Source organism: Oncorhynchus nerka, unplaced genomic scaffold (genome assembly GCF_034236695.1).
Source record: "Oncorhynchus nerka isolate Pitt River unplaced genomic scaffold, Oner_Uvic_2.0 unplaced_scaffold_959, whole genome shotgun sequence".
In the NCBI taxonomy this organism is placed as follows: Eukaryota; Metazoa; Chordata; class Actinopteri; order Salmoniformes; family Salmonidae; genus Oncorhynchus; species Oncorhynchus nerka.
Window position 1 is genome coordinate 83,978 of NW_027040355.1, and position 19,063 is coordinate 103,040.

General features: G+C 48.1%; 1 protein-coding gene across 1 annotated transcript in view; it reads left to right on the forward strand.

Moving 5' to 3' along the window:
* Positions 1-9,414: 9,414 nt before the first annotated feature.
* Positions 9,415-19,063, forward strand: part of si:dkeyp-72e1.9 (syntaxin-binding protein 4) — a 155,762-nt gene continuing 146,113 nt past the window's right edge. Inside the window, exon 1 of the mRNA XM_065016601.1 lies at positions 9,415-9,693. Within this exon, the coding sequence (XP_064872673.1) occupies positions 9,629-9,693 (65 nt within the window). The 5' untranslated portion in view covers positions 9,415-9,628. The remainder of the gene's footprint in view (positions 9,694-19,063) is intronic.

Sequence of the window (19,063 nt, forward strand, 5' to 3'; positions counted from 1 at the left end):
AGAGTCTGATGTTCAAGAGGTGGACATTGAGGAGGTCCAGGGAGAAGACATGGAAGCCTGAGAGGAAGACAACCAAAGCTTTAGTTTATAGACTATCTTTTTACAGAAGTATGTTGAAAACGTTTTTTTGGGAGATGCGATGGATCAATGAGGATCATTCAATATTCCCTTTCTTTTGTTGTTCAGTGAAATCATCCCATGTGAAGAGTCAACTCATTTAATTAAAGTTCAATTTGTAACTAAATTGTTTTTCATATTTCTATTGGAAGGATTTAATCATTTGTAATTATATCTACTCATGATGAGGTAAAAGGTTTATGTTTCTGTCTCCATATGATATGGTAAATACATCCAATGCAAAAAACATCTACATTTAAATGGTATTAATATTAATTTGCATATATTTCCATTAATTCCCATATATTCCCGTTAATTTCCACAGAAAGTTTCCACTTCTGAATATTCCCCAAAATGTGCAACCCTAACGCCACCCAACATTTCCTTTTCCCTCCCGGATGGGGTAATTTCCTACAACATGATTTTAGAACATTATTCTCAATGTTCTGTTCCCAGTAGAATCAGTTAGAATGTTTAACATAGAATGTCTGGAATTCCTCAAACGGGAATTTGAGGACAAACCCCACCTCCACAGACCCCCACCTCCACAGACCCCCACCTCCACAGAAATAGAATGAGAAAGTCATGCAAACAGAAAAAATAAGTAGCACATTGTTTTTAAATATCTATAAAATGTCTTGGATAATTAACTAAATTCGTTTTTATGACTTTATACATTTATTTGGTGATTCCACCCTGTAAGTTGCTTGCTGATTGTCGAGTGGAGAAGGAGAGTTTAATTTGATACAAGTGCATTTTTGTTCACATTCCCTCTCGCCGTCACCTCTCGTCATTTTCCTTTGACCCTTTTCAAAAGGAGGTGAGAGAGGATGGGTGAGAGAGGAGACAGGAGGTGAGAGAGGATGGGTGAGAGAGGACACAGGAGGTAGGAGAGGATGGGTGAGAGAGGACACAGGAGGTGAGAGAGGATGGGTGAGAGAGGACACAGGAGGTGAGAGAGGATGGGTGAGAGAGGAGACAGGAGGTGAGAGAGGATGGGTGAGAGAGGAGACAGGAGGTGAGCAAATCTAATTCAGAAAAGGCCCTCGATGAAAGGTGGATATCGAGGAGAGGAGGACACTCTTTAGAAGGAGGCCGACTAACAAATTGACACTTGACCACTTGACCACTTATCGGTTTCCGGATCACGGGGGAGTGAGGACAGAGGACGGTCTTTTGACCAAACGAGAATCTCCCAATACCCTCCGTGTTCCTAGACCCCCGAATAGCAACATACACAAGGAGGCGATAGCAGAGATTTACTTGTTGTTGTCTTCCCATTGTGGAATGATACGGCACGTTACAATTTACATGTGGCACAAGAGTGTGTCAAATGTCGAAGCGACACTACAAGGACAAACCCCTTTGTGACGAAATACAACATTGCGACAGTGTGCTACGCTCCGTAGGATCCTTCACCGTAGGGTCCTTCACCGTAGGGTCCTTCACCGTAGGGTCCTTCACCGTAGGATCCTTCACCGTAGGGTCCTTCACCGTAGGGTCCTTCACCGTAGGGTCCTTCACCGTAGGATCCTTCACCGTAGGGTCCTTCACCGTAGGATCCTTCACCGTAGGGTCCTTCACCGTAGGGTCCTTCACCGTAGGGTCCTTCACCGTAGGGTCCTTCTCTGTAGGGTCCTTCACCGTAGGGTCCTTCACCGTAGGCTCCTTCACCGTAGGCTCCTTCACCGTAGGGTCCTTCTCTGTAGGGTCCTTCACCGTAGGCTCCTTCACCGTAGGGTCCTTCTCTGTAGGGTCCTTCACCGTAGGGTCCTTCACCGTAGGGTCCTTCACCGTAGGGTCCTTCTCTGTAGGGTCCTTCACCGTAGGGTCCTTCACCGTAGGCTCCTTCACCGTAGGGTCCTTCTCCGTAGGGTCCTTCACCGTAGGGTACTTCACCGTAGGCTCCTTCACCGTAGGGTCCTTCACCGTAGGGTCCTTCTCTGTAGGCTCCTTCACCGTAGGGTACTTCACCGTAGGGTCCTTCACCGTAGGGTCCTTCACCGTAGGCTCCTTCACCGTAGGGTCCTTCACCGTAGGGTCCTTCTCTGTAGGCTCCTTCACCGTAGGATCCTTCTCTGTAGGGTCCTTCTCTGTAGGGTACTTCACCGTAGGGTACTTCACCGTAGGGTCCTTCACCGTAGGCTCCTTCACCGTAGGGTCCTTCTCTGTAGGGTCCGTCTCTGTAGGATCTGCCTCTGTAGCGTATAAATCGACCTTTAAGGTAGAACATGGTCCCTAACTAACTAACTAACTAACTAACCACAGATCTAGGAAGTGATTGATTGAACTCATCCAGGACCATTAGCTAGGAGACAACTACTCCTGATGGGACACTGGTTAGGAAGGAGGGGGAGGGGGACACACACACACACACAGAAACCAGTTTTCTCCCCTTGAGGCCCCCCACCAGCCCATCTGTCATTTGCCAGAATTGCCCAATGACCAGTCTGTTTCTGCTGATGGGACACTTGCTAGGGAAGGAGAGGGACAGGGAAGGTCAGACAGACAGACAGTGGTAAAATAAGCAGACCAGTCTCAAAGATGTGTCTGCTAAGCTCTGAAGACCTGAGATGAGAACTAGGCCTGCGTGGGTACTTTTTTTTTTACTGGGTTTTATAGTAAAAACATGTCGAAAAATACTAAGGGCTGATCCTTGTGGACCATGTATAACGGGGCCCTAGTGGAGAGCTATAGGAGCCCGTGGACAAGGTTCAGCCACCACAGGTCTGTCCAGCAACAACAAGTCCAAATGTCTTCAGAAGAGGTTTATTCAGATAACGGGTTCACAATACCCAACTCTGAGAGTACTGACTAACGGGTTCACAACAACCAGCTCTGAGAGTACTGACTAACGGGTTCACAACACCCAACTCTGAGAGTACTGACTAACGGGTTCACAACAACCAGCTCTGAGAGTACTGACTAACGGGTTCACAATACCCAACTCTGAGAGTACTGACTAACGGGTTCACAACAACCAGCTCTGAGAGTACTGACTAACGGGTTCACAACACCCAACTCTGAGAGTACTGACTAACGGGTTCACAACAACCAGCTCTGAGAGTACTGACTAACGGGTTCACAACACCCAACTCTGAGAGTACTGACTAACGGGTTCACAACAACCAGCTCTGAGAGTACTGACTAACGGGTTCACAACACCCAACTCTGAGAGTACTGACTAACGGGTTCACAATACCCAACTCTGAGAGTACTGACTAACGGGTTCACAACACCCAACTCTGAGAGTACTGACTAACGGGTTCACAACAACCAACTCTGAGAGTACTGACTAACGGGTTCACAATACCCAACTCTGAGAGTACTGACTAACGGGTTCACAACAACCAACTCTGAGAGTACTGACTAACGGGTTCACAATACCCAACTCTGAGAGTACTAACTAATGGGTTCACAACACCCAACTCTGAGAGTACTGACTAACGGGTTCACAACACCCAACTCTGAGGGTACTGACTAACGGGTTCACAACAACCAACTCTGAGAGTACTGACTAACGGGTTCACAACACCCAACTCTGAGAGTACTGACTAACGGGTTCACAACACCCAACTCTGAGAGTACTGACTAACGGGTTCACAACACCCAACTCTGAGAGTACTGACTAACAGGTTCACAACACCCAACTCTGAGAGTACTGACTTGCTGACAGTGAAGAGTACTGGCATTTACTGCTATGCCATGATGTAACGCTATACTGCTATGTCATGATATAACTCTATACTGCTATGACATAACTCTATACTGCTATGTCATGATATAACTCTATACTGCTATGACATAACTCTATACTGCTATGACATGATATAACTCTATACTGCTATGTCATGATATAACTCTATACTGCTATGTCATGATATAACTCTATACTGCTATGACATGATATAACTCTATACTGCTATGACATAACTCTATACTGCTATGACATGATATAACTCTATACTGCTATGAGATGGTATAACTCTTTACTGCTATGACATGGTATAACTCTATACTGCTATGACATGATATAACTCTATACTGCTATATCATGATATAACTCTGTACTGCTATATCATGATATAACTCTATACTGCTATGACATGATATAATACCGTGCACGGTAGCATGAGGCTACATCAGGCTACATGCTACATAAGGCTGAATACAGTGCACGGTAGCATGAAGCTACATCAGGCTACATGCTACATAAGGCTGAATACAGTGCACGGTAGCATGAGGCTACATCATGCTAGATGCTACATAAGGCTGAATACAGTACACGGTAGCATGAGGCTACATCAGGCTACATGCTACATAAGGCTGAATACAGTACACGGTAGCATGAGGCTACATCAGGCTACATGCTACATAAGGCTGAATACAGTGCACGGTAGCATGAGGCTACATCAGGCTACATGCTACATAAGGCTGAATACAGTGCACGGTAGCATGAGGCTACATAACAGTTGTAAATGTCCATAAACACAGCTATTAAAGGTACTATGAACAGTATCTAACCAAACAATATTAACACTATTAACAGAATAATATAGAGGAGAAATTATATATATTTAATAGAATAAATATGACTAGTATTTGTTGGTGTTATGCCCAGCTCACCAGTCCTCTTGATGATGCGAGGCCTGAGGCAATTGCCTCTTCTATCGGTGAGTCCGCCACTGCGCTCGTCTCTCAACCGAGTTGGTTGAGTGCAGGCAGAATTGTCATGCTTTTCTGACACAAGACCAAAGCCCAGCGGGAGCCAGAGCAGTATACCAGACCAAACCAGACCAGTCCAAGTAGGCCTGACCTTGACCTGGCACGAGGTCAAAACTAACAGACTACAGGCCACCAGCTGAGCTGGATGCTTTTTATACCTCACAAACCTTCTGTTACCTCTTTTCTCAACCTTTATCCCCAGGGGCGGCTTGGGACCGAAAATCGGCCCTGGCTTTTCTAACACACCTGCCCATTTTTGTTCCTTAAGACTCCATTATCAGCCAGATGATTATAATTTTACACACAAAAAACAACAACAAACAAGTTAGACAATCTCAGTGGCCCTAAAAACGGACCAGGCAGGCCAGTCCACCTAGGGTGACCACGGACCAACGGACCAACGGACCAGGCAGGCCAGTCCACCTATAGGGTGACCACGGACCAACGGACCAGGCAGGCCAGTCCACCTATAGGGTGACCACGGACCAACGGACCAGGCAGGCCAGTCCACCTAGGGTGACCACGGACCAACGGACCAGGCCGACCAGTCCACCTAGGGGTGACCACGGACCAACGGACCAGGCAGGCCAGTCCACCTAGGGTGACCACGGACCAACGGACCAGGCAGGCCAGTCCACCTAGGGTGACCACGGACCAACGGACCAGGCAGGCCAGTCCACCTAGGGTGACCACAGACCAACGGACCAGGCAGGCCAGTCCACCTATAGGGTGACCACGGACCAACGGACCAGGCAGGCAGGTCCACCTATAGGGTGACCACGGACCAACGGACCAGGCAGGCCAGTCCACCTATAGGGTGACCACGGACCAACGGACCAGGCCGAGGCAGGCCAGTCCACCAGTCCACCTAGGGTCCACCAGTTCACCTAGGGTGACCACGGACCAACGGACCAGGCAGGCCAGTCCACCTAGGGTGACCCGGACCAGGAGGCCAGTCCACCTAGGGTGACCACGGACCAACGGACCAGGCAGGCCAGTCCACCTAGGGTGATAGGGTGACCACAGACCAACGGACCAGGCAGGCCAGTCCACCTGACCACGGACCAACGGACCAGGCAGGCCAGTCCAGGGTGACCACGGACCAACGGACCAGGCAGGCCAGTCCACCTATAGGGTGACCACGGACCAACGGACCAGGCAGGGCAGGACCAGGTCCACCAGTCCACCTAGGGTGACCACGGACCAACGGACCAGGCAGGCCAGTCCACCTAGGGTGACCACGGACCGGACCAGGCGGGACCAGGCAGGCCAGTCCACCTCCACCTAGGGTGACCACGGACCAACGGACCAGGCAGGCCAGTCCACCTAGGGTGACCACGGACCAACGGACCAGGCAGGCCAGTCCACCAGTCCACGGACCAGGGTGTCCACCCACAGACCAACGGACCAGGCAGGCCAGCCAGTTCCACCTAGGGTGACCACGGACCAACGGACCAGGCAGGCCAGTCCACCTAGGGTGACCACGGACCAACGGACCAGGCAGGCCAGTCCACCGGACCAACGGACCCAGGCCAGTCCACCTATAGGGGACCAGTCCACCTAGGGTGACCACGGACCAACGGACCAGGCAGGCCAGTCCACCTAGGGTGACCACGGACCAACGGACCAGGCAGGCCAGTCCACCTAGGGTGACCACGGACCAACGGACCAACGGACCAGGCAGGCCACCTAGGGTCCACCAGTCCACCTAGGGTGACCCGGACCAGGCCGGCCAGACCTAGGGTGACCACGGACCAACGGACCAGGCCAGTCCACCTAGGGTGACCACGGACCAACGGACCAGGCAGGCCAGTCCACCTAGGGTGACCACGGACCAGGCCGGCCAGTCCACCTAGGGTGACCACGGACCAACGGACCAGGCAGGCCAGTCCACCTAGGGTGACCACGGACCAACGGACCAACGGACCAGGCAGGCCAGTCCACCTAGGGTGACCACGGACCAACGGACCAGGCAGGCCAGTCCACCTATAGGGTGACCACGGACCAACGGACCAGGCAGGCCAGTCCACCTAGGGTGGCCATGGACCAACGGACCAGGCAGGCCAGTCCATCTAGGGTGACCACGGACCAACGGACCAGGCAGGCCAGTCCACCTAGGGTGACCACGGACCAACGGACCAGGCCGGCCAGTCCACCTAGGGTGACCACGGACCAACGGACCAGTCCGGCCAGTCCACCTAGGGTGAGCACGGACCAACGGACCAGGCAGGCCAGGTCCACCAGTCCACCTATAGGGTGACCACGGACCAACGGACCAGGCAGGCCAGTCCACCTAGGGTGACCCGGACCAGGCAGGACCAACGGACCAGGCAGGCCAGTCCACCAGTCCACCTAGGGTGACCACGGACCACGGACCAGGCAGGCCAGTCCACCTAGGGTGACCACGGACCAACGGACCAGGCAGGCCAGTCCACCTGAGGGTGACCACGGACCAACGGACCAGGCAGGCCAGTCCACCTAGGGGTGACCACGGACCCGGACCAGGCAGGCCAGTCCACCTATAGGGTGACCGGACCACGGACCAGGCAGGCCAGTCCACCTAGGGTGACCACGGACCAACGGACCAGGCCAGCAGGGTGGCCAGACCAGGCAGGCCAGTCCACCTAGGGTGACCACGGACCACGGACCAGGCAGGCCAGTCCACCTAGGGTGACGGACCACGGACCACCGGACCAGGCAGGCCAGCCAGGCCACCTAGGGTTGACCCGGACCAGGACCAGTCCACGGACCAGGCAGGCCAGACCACCTAGGGTGACAACGGACCAACGGACCAGGCAGGCCAGTCCACCTATAGGGTGACCAAGGACCAACGGACCGGGCAGGCCAGTCCACCTACAGGGTGACCACGGACCAACGGACCAGGCCGACCAGTCCACCTAGGGTGACCACGGACCAGGCCGGCCAGTCCACCTAGGGTGACCACGGACCAACGGACCAGGCAGGCCAGTCCACCTAGGGTGACCACGGACCAGGCAGGCCAGTCCACCTAGGGTGACCACGGACCAACGGACCAGGCAGGCCAGTCCACCTAGGGTGACCACGGACCAACGGACCAGGCAGGCCAGACCGCCTAGGGTGACCACGGACCAACGGACCAGGCAGGCCAGACCGCCTAGGGTGACCACGGACCAACGGACCAGGCAGGCCAGACCGCCTAGGGTGACCACATGTCCCGGATTGTGTGGGACAAGCCCTGCATTTTGGCCCTTGGCTCGCAACCAAAAAATCACATTTTATTTTATCAAAGTATTCTAATACCACTAATTTACAAAAAAAAGGTCGATTTGATCTATATTTCAGTCAGGCATTCCAACCTGTCTCTTATGCAGCAGAGAAAGAGGTGAAGCGAGAGGTTTTTCACTTGCCAACATCTGTCCAAAATATGTCCCCCCCCGTTGTTAGGGCGGAGACATGAGATTCTCATCATTATATACGGATCTCAGTTTGCAGTAACGTTTCTCTTTTGACAAGATATATATCATAAGGATGTGGTATTGGCGATGTTAAACACTTCTCCAATCGTTGAGATCTGATATTCTGCGCAGAGTCAAGGCGATACTTAGGCCAATGTCATATCGTCAACAAATCACGTTGTATAATGATTCGCTTGTTAGGTGCAGCGAATAAATAATGTAGGCTACATGGTCCCGCGAAATCATACATTTGTCCCGCATTTGGGTATTTTAAATGCGGTCACCCTTATAAATCCAACCCTACTTCGCCCATCCATTCGCTCCTCTTTCTCTCACTACTATGCTTTGTTAAATAGCAAGAGTCAGACATCTCACGGCTCCTTCCCTCTCAATGGCAAATGAATTAGGATATGCGTCCCAGATGGCGCCCTACTCCCCATGATCAAGGCCCATAGGCTGCCTATCAAAACACCCTGCCCTCCTTAATTGCCAATTAACGACTAGCTCATGAGAGGGGATTCAAACTCTGTTCTAATCGTATCATAGTCCATCAATATAACTACAATTACGTTTTTGTTTTTGAGTAGAATGGGGCCTCTTATTACGCACGGGGCTGCCACGGCCCGCTGGCTATTCTTGAGCTTCACCTTACCAGGCAGGTTGACTGCTCTGCTGGCGAGTGGATAGTTACAGCAACATGGGTGAGACGTGGCCATCGCGCATTGCACCCGGGGCGGTTGAGACCTCGCACGAGCTTCGCCTGCCTTGACTTGCTTTGGTCCACAAACTCCCTGTGTCTCTCTCTCTGTGTCTCTCTCTCTGTATCTCTCTCTCTGTGTCTCTCTCTCTTTCTCTCGCTCGTTCTCTTTTTTTCTCTCTCTCTTTCTCTCTCTCTCTCTGTCCACTAGCATCTGTTGTATGAGACTGAAAACACGCTCTCCCATGAGAACGAACAGACGCGGCTGTTATTATAAGAAAGAGAACAATAAAAAGTCATAACGATTGTGTGCGGGACCAATGAAAATATCCTGATATGGTTGAACAGAAGGGTTTGCTCAACATAAAACCTCCACGTGTCCCCCAGATTAGAAAATGCGCTAGTTGAGCTGAGTTTCCCGCCCTCAGCTAGCTACTGTTGCAGTCAGGCAGCAATCTCGTTATCATTGATTTGATGCGGAATGAATCAGCGCTGACACATCTCCACACTCAGCGAAGGAACAGCGCAGCACGTCGACGCGTCAACTGATGGACAGAGTGAAGTGTTAAAGTTATCCCGCGGGGCCCGGGGATCGTTGTTGTGGTGGGAAAAAACAACTGAGCCAGCAGTCACGGGAGCTAAATATTTGGATGCTATGCCCTTTTCGAAAGGAGGAGGACGAGAACTCGAGCGTTTTGATGGACTCTCGCTAATTTACTGGTAAGGGAGAACTCGAGAGAGATGACAACTCCAGAGTTTGTGTTGTGACACCATCATGTGTCTCTTTTGGGTTGAAGTAGCTCTATAGGACGCCGCGCCCTATATATGGCTACTATGGTTGATGAAGTTAAAAAACATTAGCTTTCTGTCACTTAGGCTACTAGTCTACTGTTGTTATGCCGAAAGGAGGACGAGGACGAGAGTTTGAGCGTTTTGATGGACTCTCGCTTATCTATTGGTAAGAGAGGACTGGAGAGAGATGACCGCAGAGTTTGTGTTCATCATGTGTCACTTTGTGAAGAAGTTCAAAAACACAAGATTGTCTGTCACCTACTAGGCTCCTTACTTTTGCTATGTCATCATGCGTTTTGGGCATGGTCTGGCTCTAGCCTTGTTCTCTGGCTGGTTTGGATTGGGACTATTCTGTGACCGATATCACGCATGTGTTGATACTTTGAGAAACTGTTATGGGATTATTAAACCTGTTTCAATGTTTTCACGGGAGTGTTGTTGCTCATTGTGCTTCCCACTCTTGTTTTGAGCCACAGACATTTGGAGAGTTGCGTGCGTCAGCGGGTTTGTATGTCCGGCACTGATTTATAACGGTGCAGACATCAGGTGCTACACATGAAAGATATACATTATACACATTTGTTACAGTTTGCTTAATATAGAGTTTAATTGTTTATTATGAATGCCGCTTCTATTTATTTCCTATTTCATTTTCGAGAACTCAGTAAACCTAATGAAATGTGGACAGCGATTGCGCATAATCCTATATCCAGATTTATCAACGGAAGCCCATGAGGATACTAACCATTGGGATGAGAGTCATACTATTGCTTAACAAATCCGAACCATATTCAGGCTACAATAGATAGTTATATAACGTCTCTGGCACTGCTGTGTGAACCACTGTTACCCATCACGCATCTCCATGGCGCAGCGCGGGTAAGGTTTTCTCTTGGTATACATACGTGTCTTGGTAATGTAGCCTATACTGTGACTCCAGATCAACTAGATTACATGTTTTTGTATTTGTCTAACATGTGAGCGTTTGAGAAACCCTTCAAATGTACAGTTAGTAACCTCGAGGAGGACGTAATGGTGCGTGGATGTGTTTGTGCACAGTGTTTGTTTGGAGAGATGGCGAGAGAAAGGGATGTAGAGAGAGAAATAGAGGTAGAGTAGAAAGAAAGAGATAGGGAATGGGAGATGATGGAAGAGTTGTAGAGAGAGAGAGAGAGAGAGAGAGGGAGAGGGGGTGTAGAGGTAGAGAGCAGGGTGTGGTGTGTTGCCTGCCCTGCCCTGCCAGGGGAGGAGTCACTCTCTCTGCCTGGTGACTTGCAGCTAAATTTAGGAGCTGACAGGCCAGGACAGGGTTGACAGTAGGACAGGGTTGACAGTAGGACAGGGTTGACAGTAGGACAGGGTAAGCAAGGACCACTTAATAAACACAGGACCAGCCATGGGAGGTACTATAGCAGCGTAACACACACACACACACACACACACACACACACACACACACACACACACACACACACACTGCTGTCCCCTGAATGACTCTGTCTGTTCTATCTGTCTCTCTCTCTCTCTGTCTGTCTAAATGTCTGCCTCTCAATCTCTCTTTGTTGACTGTTCTCTCCCTCCCTCCCTCCCTCCCTCTCTCTAACTCTGTTTCCCTATTTCTCTCTTTCAATCCCTCCCTCCCTCTCTCTCACACACACAAACACACCCTCCCTCAGGAGCGTTCACTCACTCCCTCCCTGTGCGACCACAGCACCACTCGTACTCCATCAGCCATGTCCTCCGTCACCTTACCTGAACTCTGGGATTACTTTATAATGTACATGACCGGAGTGAAAGAGTTTAATCCACATACCCGGGAACTTGACCTGAGAATGTTCCCCGTGAGGATGACCAGTACCTGTCAGAACAGTAGAAGGTAGGTGTTGTGTTGTAATGACCAGTACCTGTCAGAACAGTAGAAGGTAGGTGTTATGTTGTAATGACCAGTACCTGTCAGAACAGTAGAAGGTAGGTGTTGTGTTGTAATGACCAGTACCTGTCAGAACAGAACCAGGTAGGTGTTGTGTTGTAATGACCAGTACCTGTCAGGACAGAACCAGGTAGGTGTTGTGTTGTAATGACCAGTACCTGTCAGAACAGAACCAGGTAGGTGTTGTGTTGTAATGACCAGTACCTGTCAGAACAGAACCAGGTAGGTGTTGTGTTGTAATGACCAGTACCTGTCAGAACAGAACCAGGTAGGTGTTATGTTGTAATGACCAGTACCTGTCAGAACAGTAGAAGGTAGGTGTTATGTTGTAATGACCAGTACCTGTCAGAACAGTAGAAGGTAGGTGTTGTGTTGTAATGACCAGTACCTGTCAGAACAGAACCAGGTAGGTGTTGTGTTGTAATGACCAGTACCTGTCAGGACAGAACCAGGTAGGTGTTATGTTGTAATGACCAGTACCTGTCAGAACAGAACCAGGTAGGTGTTGTGTTGTAATGACCAGTACCTGTCAGAACAGGACCAGGTAGGTGTTGTGTTGTAATGACCAGTACCTGTCAGAACAGTAGAAGGTAGGTGTTATGTTGTAATGACCAGTACCTGTCAGAACAGTAGAAGGTAGGTGTTATGTTGTAATGACCAGTACCTGTCAGAACAGAACCAGGTAGGTGTTATGTTGTAATGACCAGTACCTGTCAGAACAGTAGAAGGTAGGTGTTATGTTGTAATGACCAGTACCTGTCAGAACAGTAGAAGGTAGGTGTTGTGTTGTAATGACCAGTACCTGTCAGAACAGAACCAGGTAGGTGTTGTGTTGTAATGACCAGTACCTGTCAGAACAGAACCAGGTAGGTGTTATGTTGTAATGACCAGTACCTGTCAGAACAGAACCAGGTAGGTGTTGTGTTGTAATGACCAGTACCTGTCAGAACAGGACCAGGTAGGTGTTGTGTTGTAATGACCAGTACCTGTCAGAACAGTAGAAGGTAGGTGTTATGTTGTAATGACCAGTACCTGTCAGAACAGTAGAAGGTAGGTGTTATGTTGTAATGACCAGTACCTGTCAGAACAGAACCAGGTAGGTGTTATGTTGTAATGACCAGTACCTGTCAGAACAGTAGAAGGTAGGTGTTGTGTTGTAATGACCAGTACCTGTCAGAACAGAACCAGGTAGGTGTTGTGTTGTAATGACCAGTACCTGTCAGAACAGTAGAAGGTAGGTGTTGTGTTGTAATGACCAGTACCTGTCAGAACAGAACCAGGTAGGTGTTGTGTTGTAATGACCAGTACCTGTCAGAACAGAACCAGGTAGGTGTTGTGTTGTAATGACCAGTACCTGTCAGAACAGAACCAGGTAGGTGTTATGTTGTAATGACCAGTACCTGTCAGAACAGAACCAGGTAGGTGTTGTGTTGTAATGACCAGTACCTGTCAGAACAGAACCAGGTAGGTGTTATGTTGTAATGACCAGTACCTGTCAGAACAGAACCAGGTAGGTGTTATGTTGTAATGACCAGTACCTGTCAGAACAGAACCAGGTAGGTGTTGTGTTGTAATGACCAGTACCTGTCAGAACAGAACCAGGTAGGTGTTATGTTGTAATGACCAGTACCTGTCAGAACAGAACCAGGTAGGTGTTGTGTTGTAATGACCAGTACCTGTCAGAACAGAACCAGGTAGGTGTTATGTTGTAATGACCAGTACCTGTCAGAACAGAACCAGGTAAGTGTTGTGTTGTAATGACCAGTACCTTGTAAGGTGACCAGTACCTGTCAGAACAGAACCAGGTAGGTGTTGTGTTGTAATGACCAGTACCTGTCAGAACAGAACCAGGTAGGTGTTGTGTTGTAATGACCAGTACCTGTCAGAACAGAACCAGGTAGGTGTTATGTTGTAATGACCAGTACCTGTCAGAACAGAACCAGGTAGGTGTTATGTTGTAATGACCAGTACCTGTCAGAACAGAACCAGGTAGGTGTTGTGTTGTAATGACCAGTACCTGTCAGAACAGAACCAGGTAGGTGTTGTGTTGTAATGACCAGTACCTGTCAGAACAGAACCAGGTAGGTGTTGTAATGACCAGTACCTGTCAGAACAGAACCAGGTAGGTGTTATGTTGTAATGACCAGTACCTGTCAGAACAGAACCAGGTAGGTGTTGTGTTGTAATGACCAGTACCTGTCAGAACAGAACCAGGTAGGTGTTATGTTGTAATGACCAGTACCTGTCAGAACAGAACCAGGTAGGTGTTGTGTTGTAATGACCAGTACCTGTCAGAACAGAACCAGGTAGGTGTTGTGTTGTAATGACCAGTACCTGTCAGAACAGAACCAGGTAGGTGTTGTGTTGTAATGACCAGTACCTGTCAGAACAGTAGAAGGTAGGTGTTGTGTTGTAATGACCAGTACCTGTCAGAACAGAACCAGGTAGGTGTTATGTTGTAATGACCAGTACCTGTCAGAACAGAACCAGGTAGGTGTTGTGTTGTAATGACCAGTACCTGTCAGAACAGAACCAGGTAGGTGTTGTGTTGTAATGACCAGTACCTGTCAGAACAGTAGAAGGTAGGTGTTGTGTTGTAATGACCAGTACCTGTCAGAACAGAACCAGGTAGGTGTTATGTTGTAATGACCAGTACCTGTCAGAACAGAACCAGGTAGGTGTTGTGTTGTAATGACCAGTACCTGTCAGAACAGAACCAGGTAGGTGTTGTGTTGTAATGACCAGTACCTGTCAGAACAGTAGAAGGTAGGTGTTGTGTTGTAATGACCAGTACCTGTCAGAACAGTAGAAGGTAGGTGTTATGTTGTAATGACCAGTACCTGTCAGAACAGAACCAGGTAGGTGTTGTGTTGTAATGACCAGTACCTGTCAGAACAGTAGAAGGTAGGTGTTGTGTTGTAATGACCAGTACCTGTCAGAACAGAACCAGGTAGGTGTTATGTTGTAATGACCAGTACCTGTCAGAACAGAACCAGGTAGGTGTTGTGTTGTAATGACCAGTACCTGTCAGAACAGAACCAGGTAGGTGTTGTGTTGTAATGACCAGTACCTGTCAGAACAGAACCAGGTAGGTGTTGTGTTGTAATGACCAGTACCTGTCAGAACAGAACCAGGTAAATCACACCCCGACCAAACGAAATAGAGAAATAAAAAAGGCTCTCTAAGGTCAGGGCATGACACTGTCATGTATACTCATTCTGTTCTGGTTGGATGCTGTCATGTATACTCAGATAGTCTGTTCTGATTGGATGCTGTCATGTATAGTCTGTTCTGATTGGATACTGTCATGCACGCTCAGGTAGTCTGTTCTGACTGGAGACAACACAGATCCTGACTGACTTGGTGTGTTTGTGTTTCTTTAGTCTGCATAGATACATAGACCCTGACTGACTGACTGACTGACTCATGACCCCGTGCACCCAACCCCCCCTCAGATGAATCAACACATTCTGGTTATGTCACATTGTTTTACTGTGGGCTACTCGACCTGTTGGTTACATTGTTTAACTGTGGGCTACTTGTCCTGTTGGTTACATTGTTTTACTCTGGGCTACTTGACTTGTTGGTTACATTGTTTAACTCTGGGCTACTTGACTTGTTGGTTACATTGTTTAACTGTGGGCTACTTGTTGGTTACATTGTTTAACTGTGGGCTACTTGACCTGTTGGTTACATTGTTTAACTGTGGGCTACTTGACCTGTTGGTTACATTGTTTTACTGTGGGCTACTTGTCCTGTTGGTTAAACTATTTTTTACTGTGGGCTACTTGTCCTGTTGGTTAAACTATTGTTACTGTGGACGACTTGTCCTGTTGGTTACATTGTTTAACTGTGGGCTACTTGTCCTGTTGGTTAAACTATTGTTACTGTGGGCGACTTGTCCTGTTGGTTACATTGTTTTACTGTGGGCTACTTGTCCTGTTGGTTAAACTATTGTTACTGTGGGCGACTTGTCCTGTTGGTTACATTGTTTTACTGTGGGCTACTTGTCCTGTTGGTTAAACTATTGTTACTGTGGACGACTTGTCCTGTTGGTTACATTGTTTTACTGTGGGCTACTTGTCCTGTTGGTTAAACTATTTTGACTGTGGGCTACTTGTCTTGTTGGTTACTGTTGGTGTTACTGGGAGATGATGCACTATAATTTGTCCTAGCCATGTAGGATATCTGTTTGTGCTGTCTAACCAACTCCTATGCTCATTGTCAGATCTGGAGCCAGGCTATATTGATTCTATTTGTCCTGTTGTATTGTCAGATCTGGGAACCAGGCTATACTGATTATATTTGTCCTGTTGTATTGTCAGATCTGAAACCAGGCTATATTGATTCTATTTGTCCTGTTGTATTGTCAGATCTAGAACCAGGCTATATTGATTATATTTGTCCTGTTGTATTGTCAGATCTGGGAACCAGGCTATACTGATTATATTTGTCCTGTTGTATTGTCAGATCTGAAACCAGGCTATATTGATTCTATTTGTCCTGTTGTATTGTCAGATCTAGAACCAGGCTATATTGATTCTATTTGTCCTGTTGTATTGTCAGACCTGGAGCCAGGCTATATTGATTCTATTTGTTGTGTTTTATTGTCAGATCTGGAACCAGGCTATATTCATTCTATTTGTCCTGTTGTATTGTCAGATCTGGGAACCAGGCTATACTGATTCTATTTGTTGTGTGAGAGTGATGTTGTTACTGTGAGGTTGGTCTGGTGGAATATCTATTTGTGCTGTCTAACCAACTCCTACTGTATGGTCATTGTCACAAGACAGTACAAACACATCTGGAACCTGGGGTGCAGCCTATTCATTCAGACCAACACTGTAGCACACAGTTACAAAACGTTGTGCAACTGAAACAAGAGTTTCTATTGGACAGATTTAGGTTTTCTTCCTAGGTTCTGGCCTTGCTAGGGAGTTTTTCCTAGCCACCGTGCTTCTACACCTGCATTGCTTGCTGTTTAGGGTTTCAGGCTGGGTTTCTGTACAGCACTTTGAGATATCAGCTGATGGAAGAAGGGCTTTATACATTCATTTGATTTGATTGTGATTTGATTTGAGGTAGGGCCCTCCCTGTTTCGTTCTGTTGTCTAGTCTTCTGTTGGCTTCCATTTGGTTGGTTTGGTTCCTAGTGAATACATCCCAGGGCTATGTTTCATGGTTGGTTTGGTTCCTAGTGAATACACCCCAGGGCTATGTTTCATGGTTGGTTTGGTTCCTAGTGAATATACCCCAGGGCTGTTTCATGGTTGGTTTGGTTCCTAGTGAATACACACACCCCAGGGCTATGTTTCATGGTTGGTTTGGTTCCTAGTGAATACACCCACCCCAGGGCTATGTTTCGTGGTTGGTTTGGTTCCTAGTGAATATACCCCAGGGCTATGTTTCATGGTTGGTTTGGTTCCTAGTGAATACACCCACCCCAGGGCTATGTTTCATGGTTGGTTTGGTTCCTAGTGAATACACCCACCCCAGGGCTATGTTTCGTGGTTGGTTTGGTTCCTAGTGAATATACCCCAGGGCTATGTTTCATGGTTGGTTTGGTTCCTAGTGAATATACCCCAGGGCTATGTTTCATGGTTGGTTGGGTTCCTAGTGAATACACACACCCCAGGGCTATGTTTCATGGTTGGTTTGGTTCCTAGTGAATATACCCCAGGGCTATGTTTCATGGTTGGTTGGGTTCCTAGTGAATACACCCCAGGGCTATGTTTCATGGTTGGTTTGGTTCCTAGTGAATAAACCCCAGGGCTATGTTTCATGGTTGGTTTGGTTCCTAGTGAATACACACACCCCAGGGCTATGTTTCATGGTTGGTTTGGTTCCTAGTGAATATACCCCAGGGCTATGTTTCATGGTTGGTTGGGTTCCTAGTGAATACACACACCCTAAGGCTATGTTTCATGGTTGGTTTGGTTCCTAGTGAATATACCCTAGGGCTATGTTTTATGGTTGGTTTGGTTCCTAGTGAATATATCCTAGGGCTATGTTTCATGGTTGGTTTGGTTCCTAGTGAATACACACACCCCAGAGCTATGTTTCATGGTTGGTTTGGTTCCTAGTGAATATACCCCAGGGCTGTTTCATGGTTGGTTTGGTTCCTAGTGAATATACCCCAGGGCTGTTTCATGGTTGGTTTGATTCCTAGTGAATACACCCCAGGGCTATGTTTAATGGTTGGTTGGGTTCCTAGTGAATATACCCCAGGGCTATGTTTCATGGTTGGTTTGGTTCCTAGTGAATATACCCCAGGGCTGTTTCATGGTTGGTTTGATTCCTAGTGAATACACCCCAGGGCTATGTTTAATGGTTGGTTGGGTTCCTAGTGAATATACCCCAGGGCTATGTTTCATGGTTGGTTTGGTTCCTAGTGAATACACACACCCCAGGGCTATGTTTCGTGGTTGGTTTGGTTCCTAGTGAATACACACACCCCAGGGCTATGTTTCGTGGTTGGTTTGGTTCCTAGTGAATACACCCCAGGGCTATGTTTAATGGTTGGTTGGGTTCCTAGTGAATACACCCCAGGGCTATTTTTCATGGTTGGTTGGGTTCCTAGTGAATACACCCCAGGGCTATGTTTCATGGTTGGTTTGGTTCCTAGTGAATACACCCCAGGGCTATGTTTCATGGTTGGTTTGGTTCCTAGTGAATACACCCCAGGGCTATGTTTCATGGTTGGTTTGGTTCCTAGTGAATATACCCCAGGGCTATGTTTCATGGTTGGTTGGGTTCCTAGTGAATACACACACCCTAAGGCTATGTTTCATGGTTGGTTTGGTTCCTAGTGAATATACCCTAGGGCTATGTTTTATGGTTGGTTTGGTTCCTAGTGAATATATCCTAGGGCTATGTTTCATGGTTGGTTTGGTTCCTAGTGAATACACACACCCCAGAGCTATGTTTCATGGTTGGTTTGGTTCCTAGTGAATATACCCCAGGGCTGTTTCATGGTTGGTTTGGTTCCTAGTGAATATACCCCAGGGCTGTTTCATGGTTGGTTTGATTCCTAGTGAATACACCCCAGGGCTATGTTTAATGGTTGGTTGGGTTCCTAGTGAATATACCCCAGGGCTATGTTTCATGGTTGGTTTGGTTCCTAGTGAATATACCCCAGGGCTGTTTCATGGTTGGTTTGATTCCTAGTGAATACACCCCAGGGCTATGTTTAATGGTTGGTTGGGTTCCTAGTGAATATACCCCAGGGCTATGTTTCATGGTTGGTTTGGTTCCTAGTGAATATACCCCAGGGCTGTTTCATGGTTGGTTTGATTCCTAGTGAATATACCCCAGGGCTATGTTTAATGGTTGGTTGGGTTCCTAGTGAATATACCCCAGGGCTATGTTT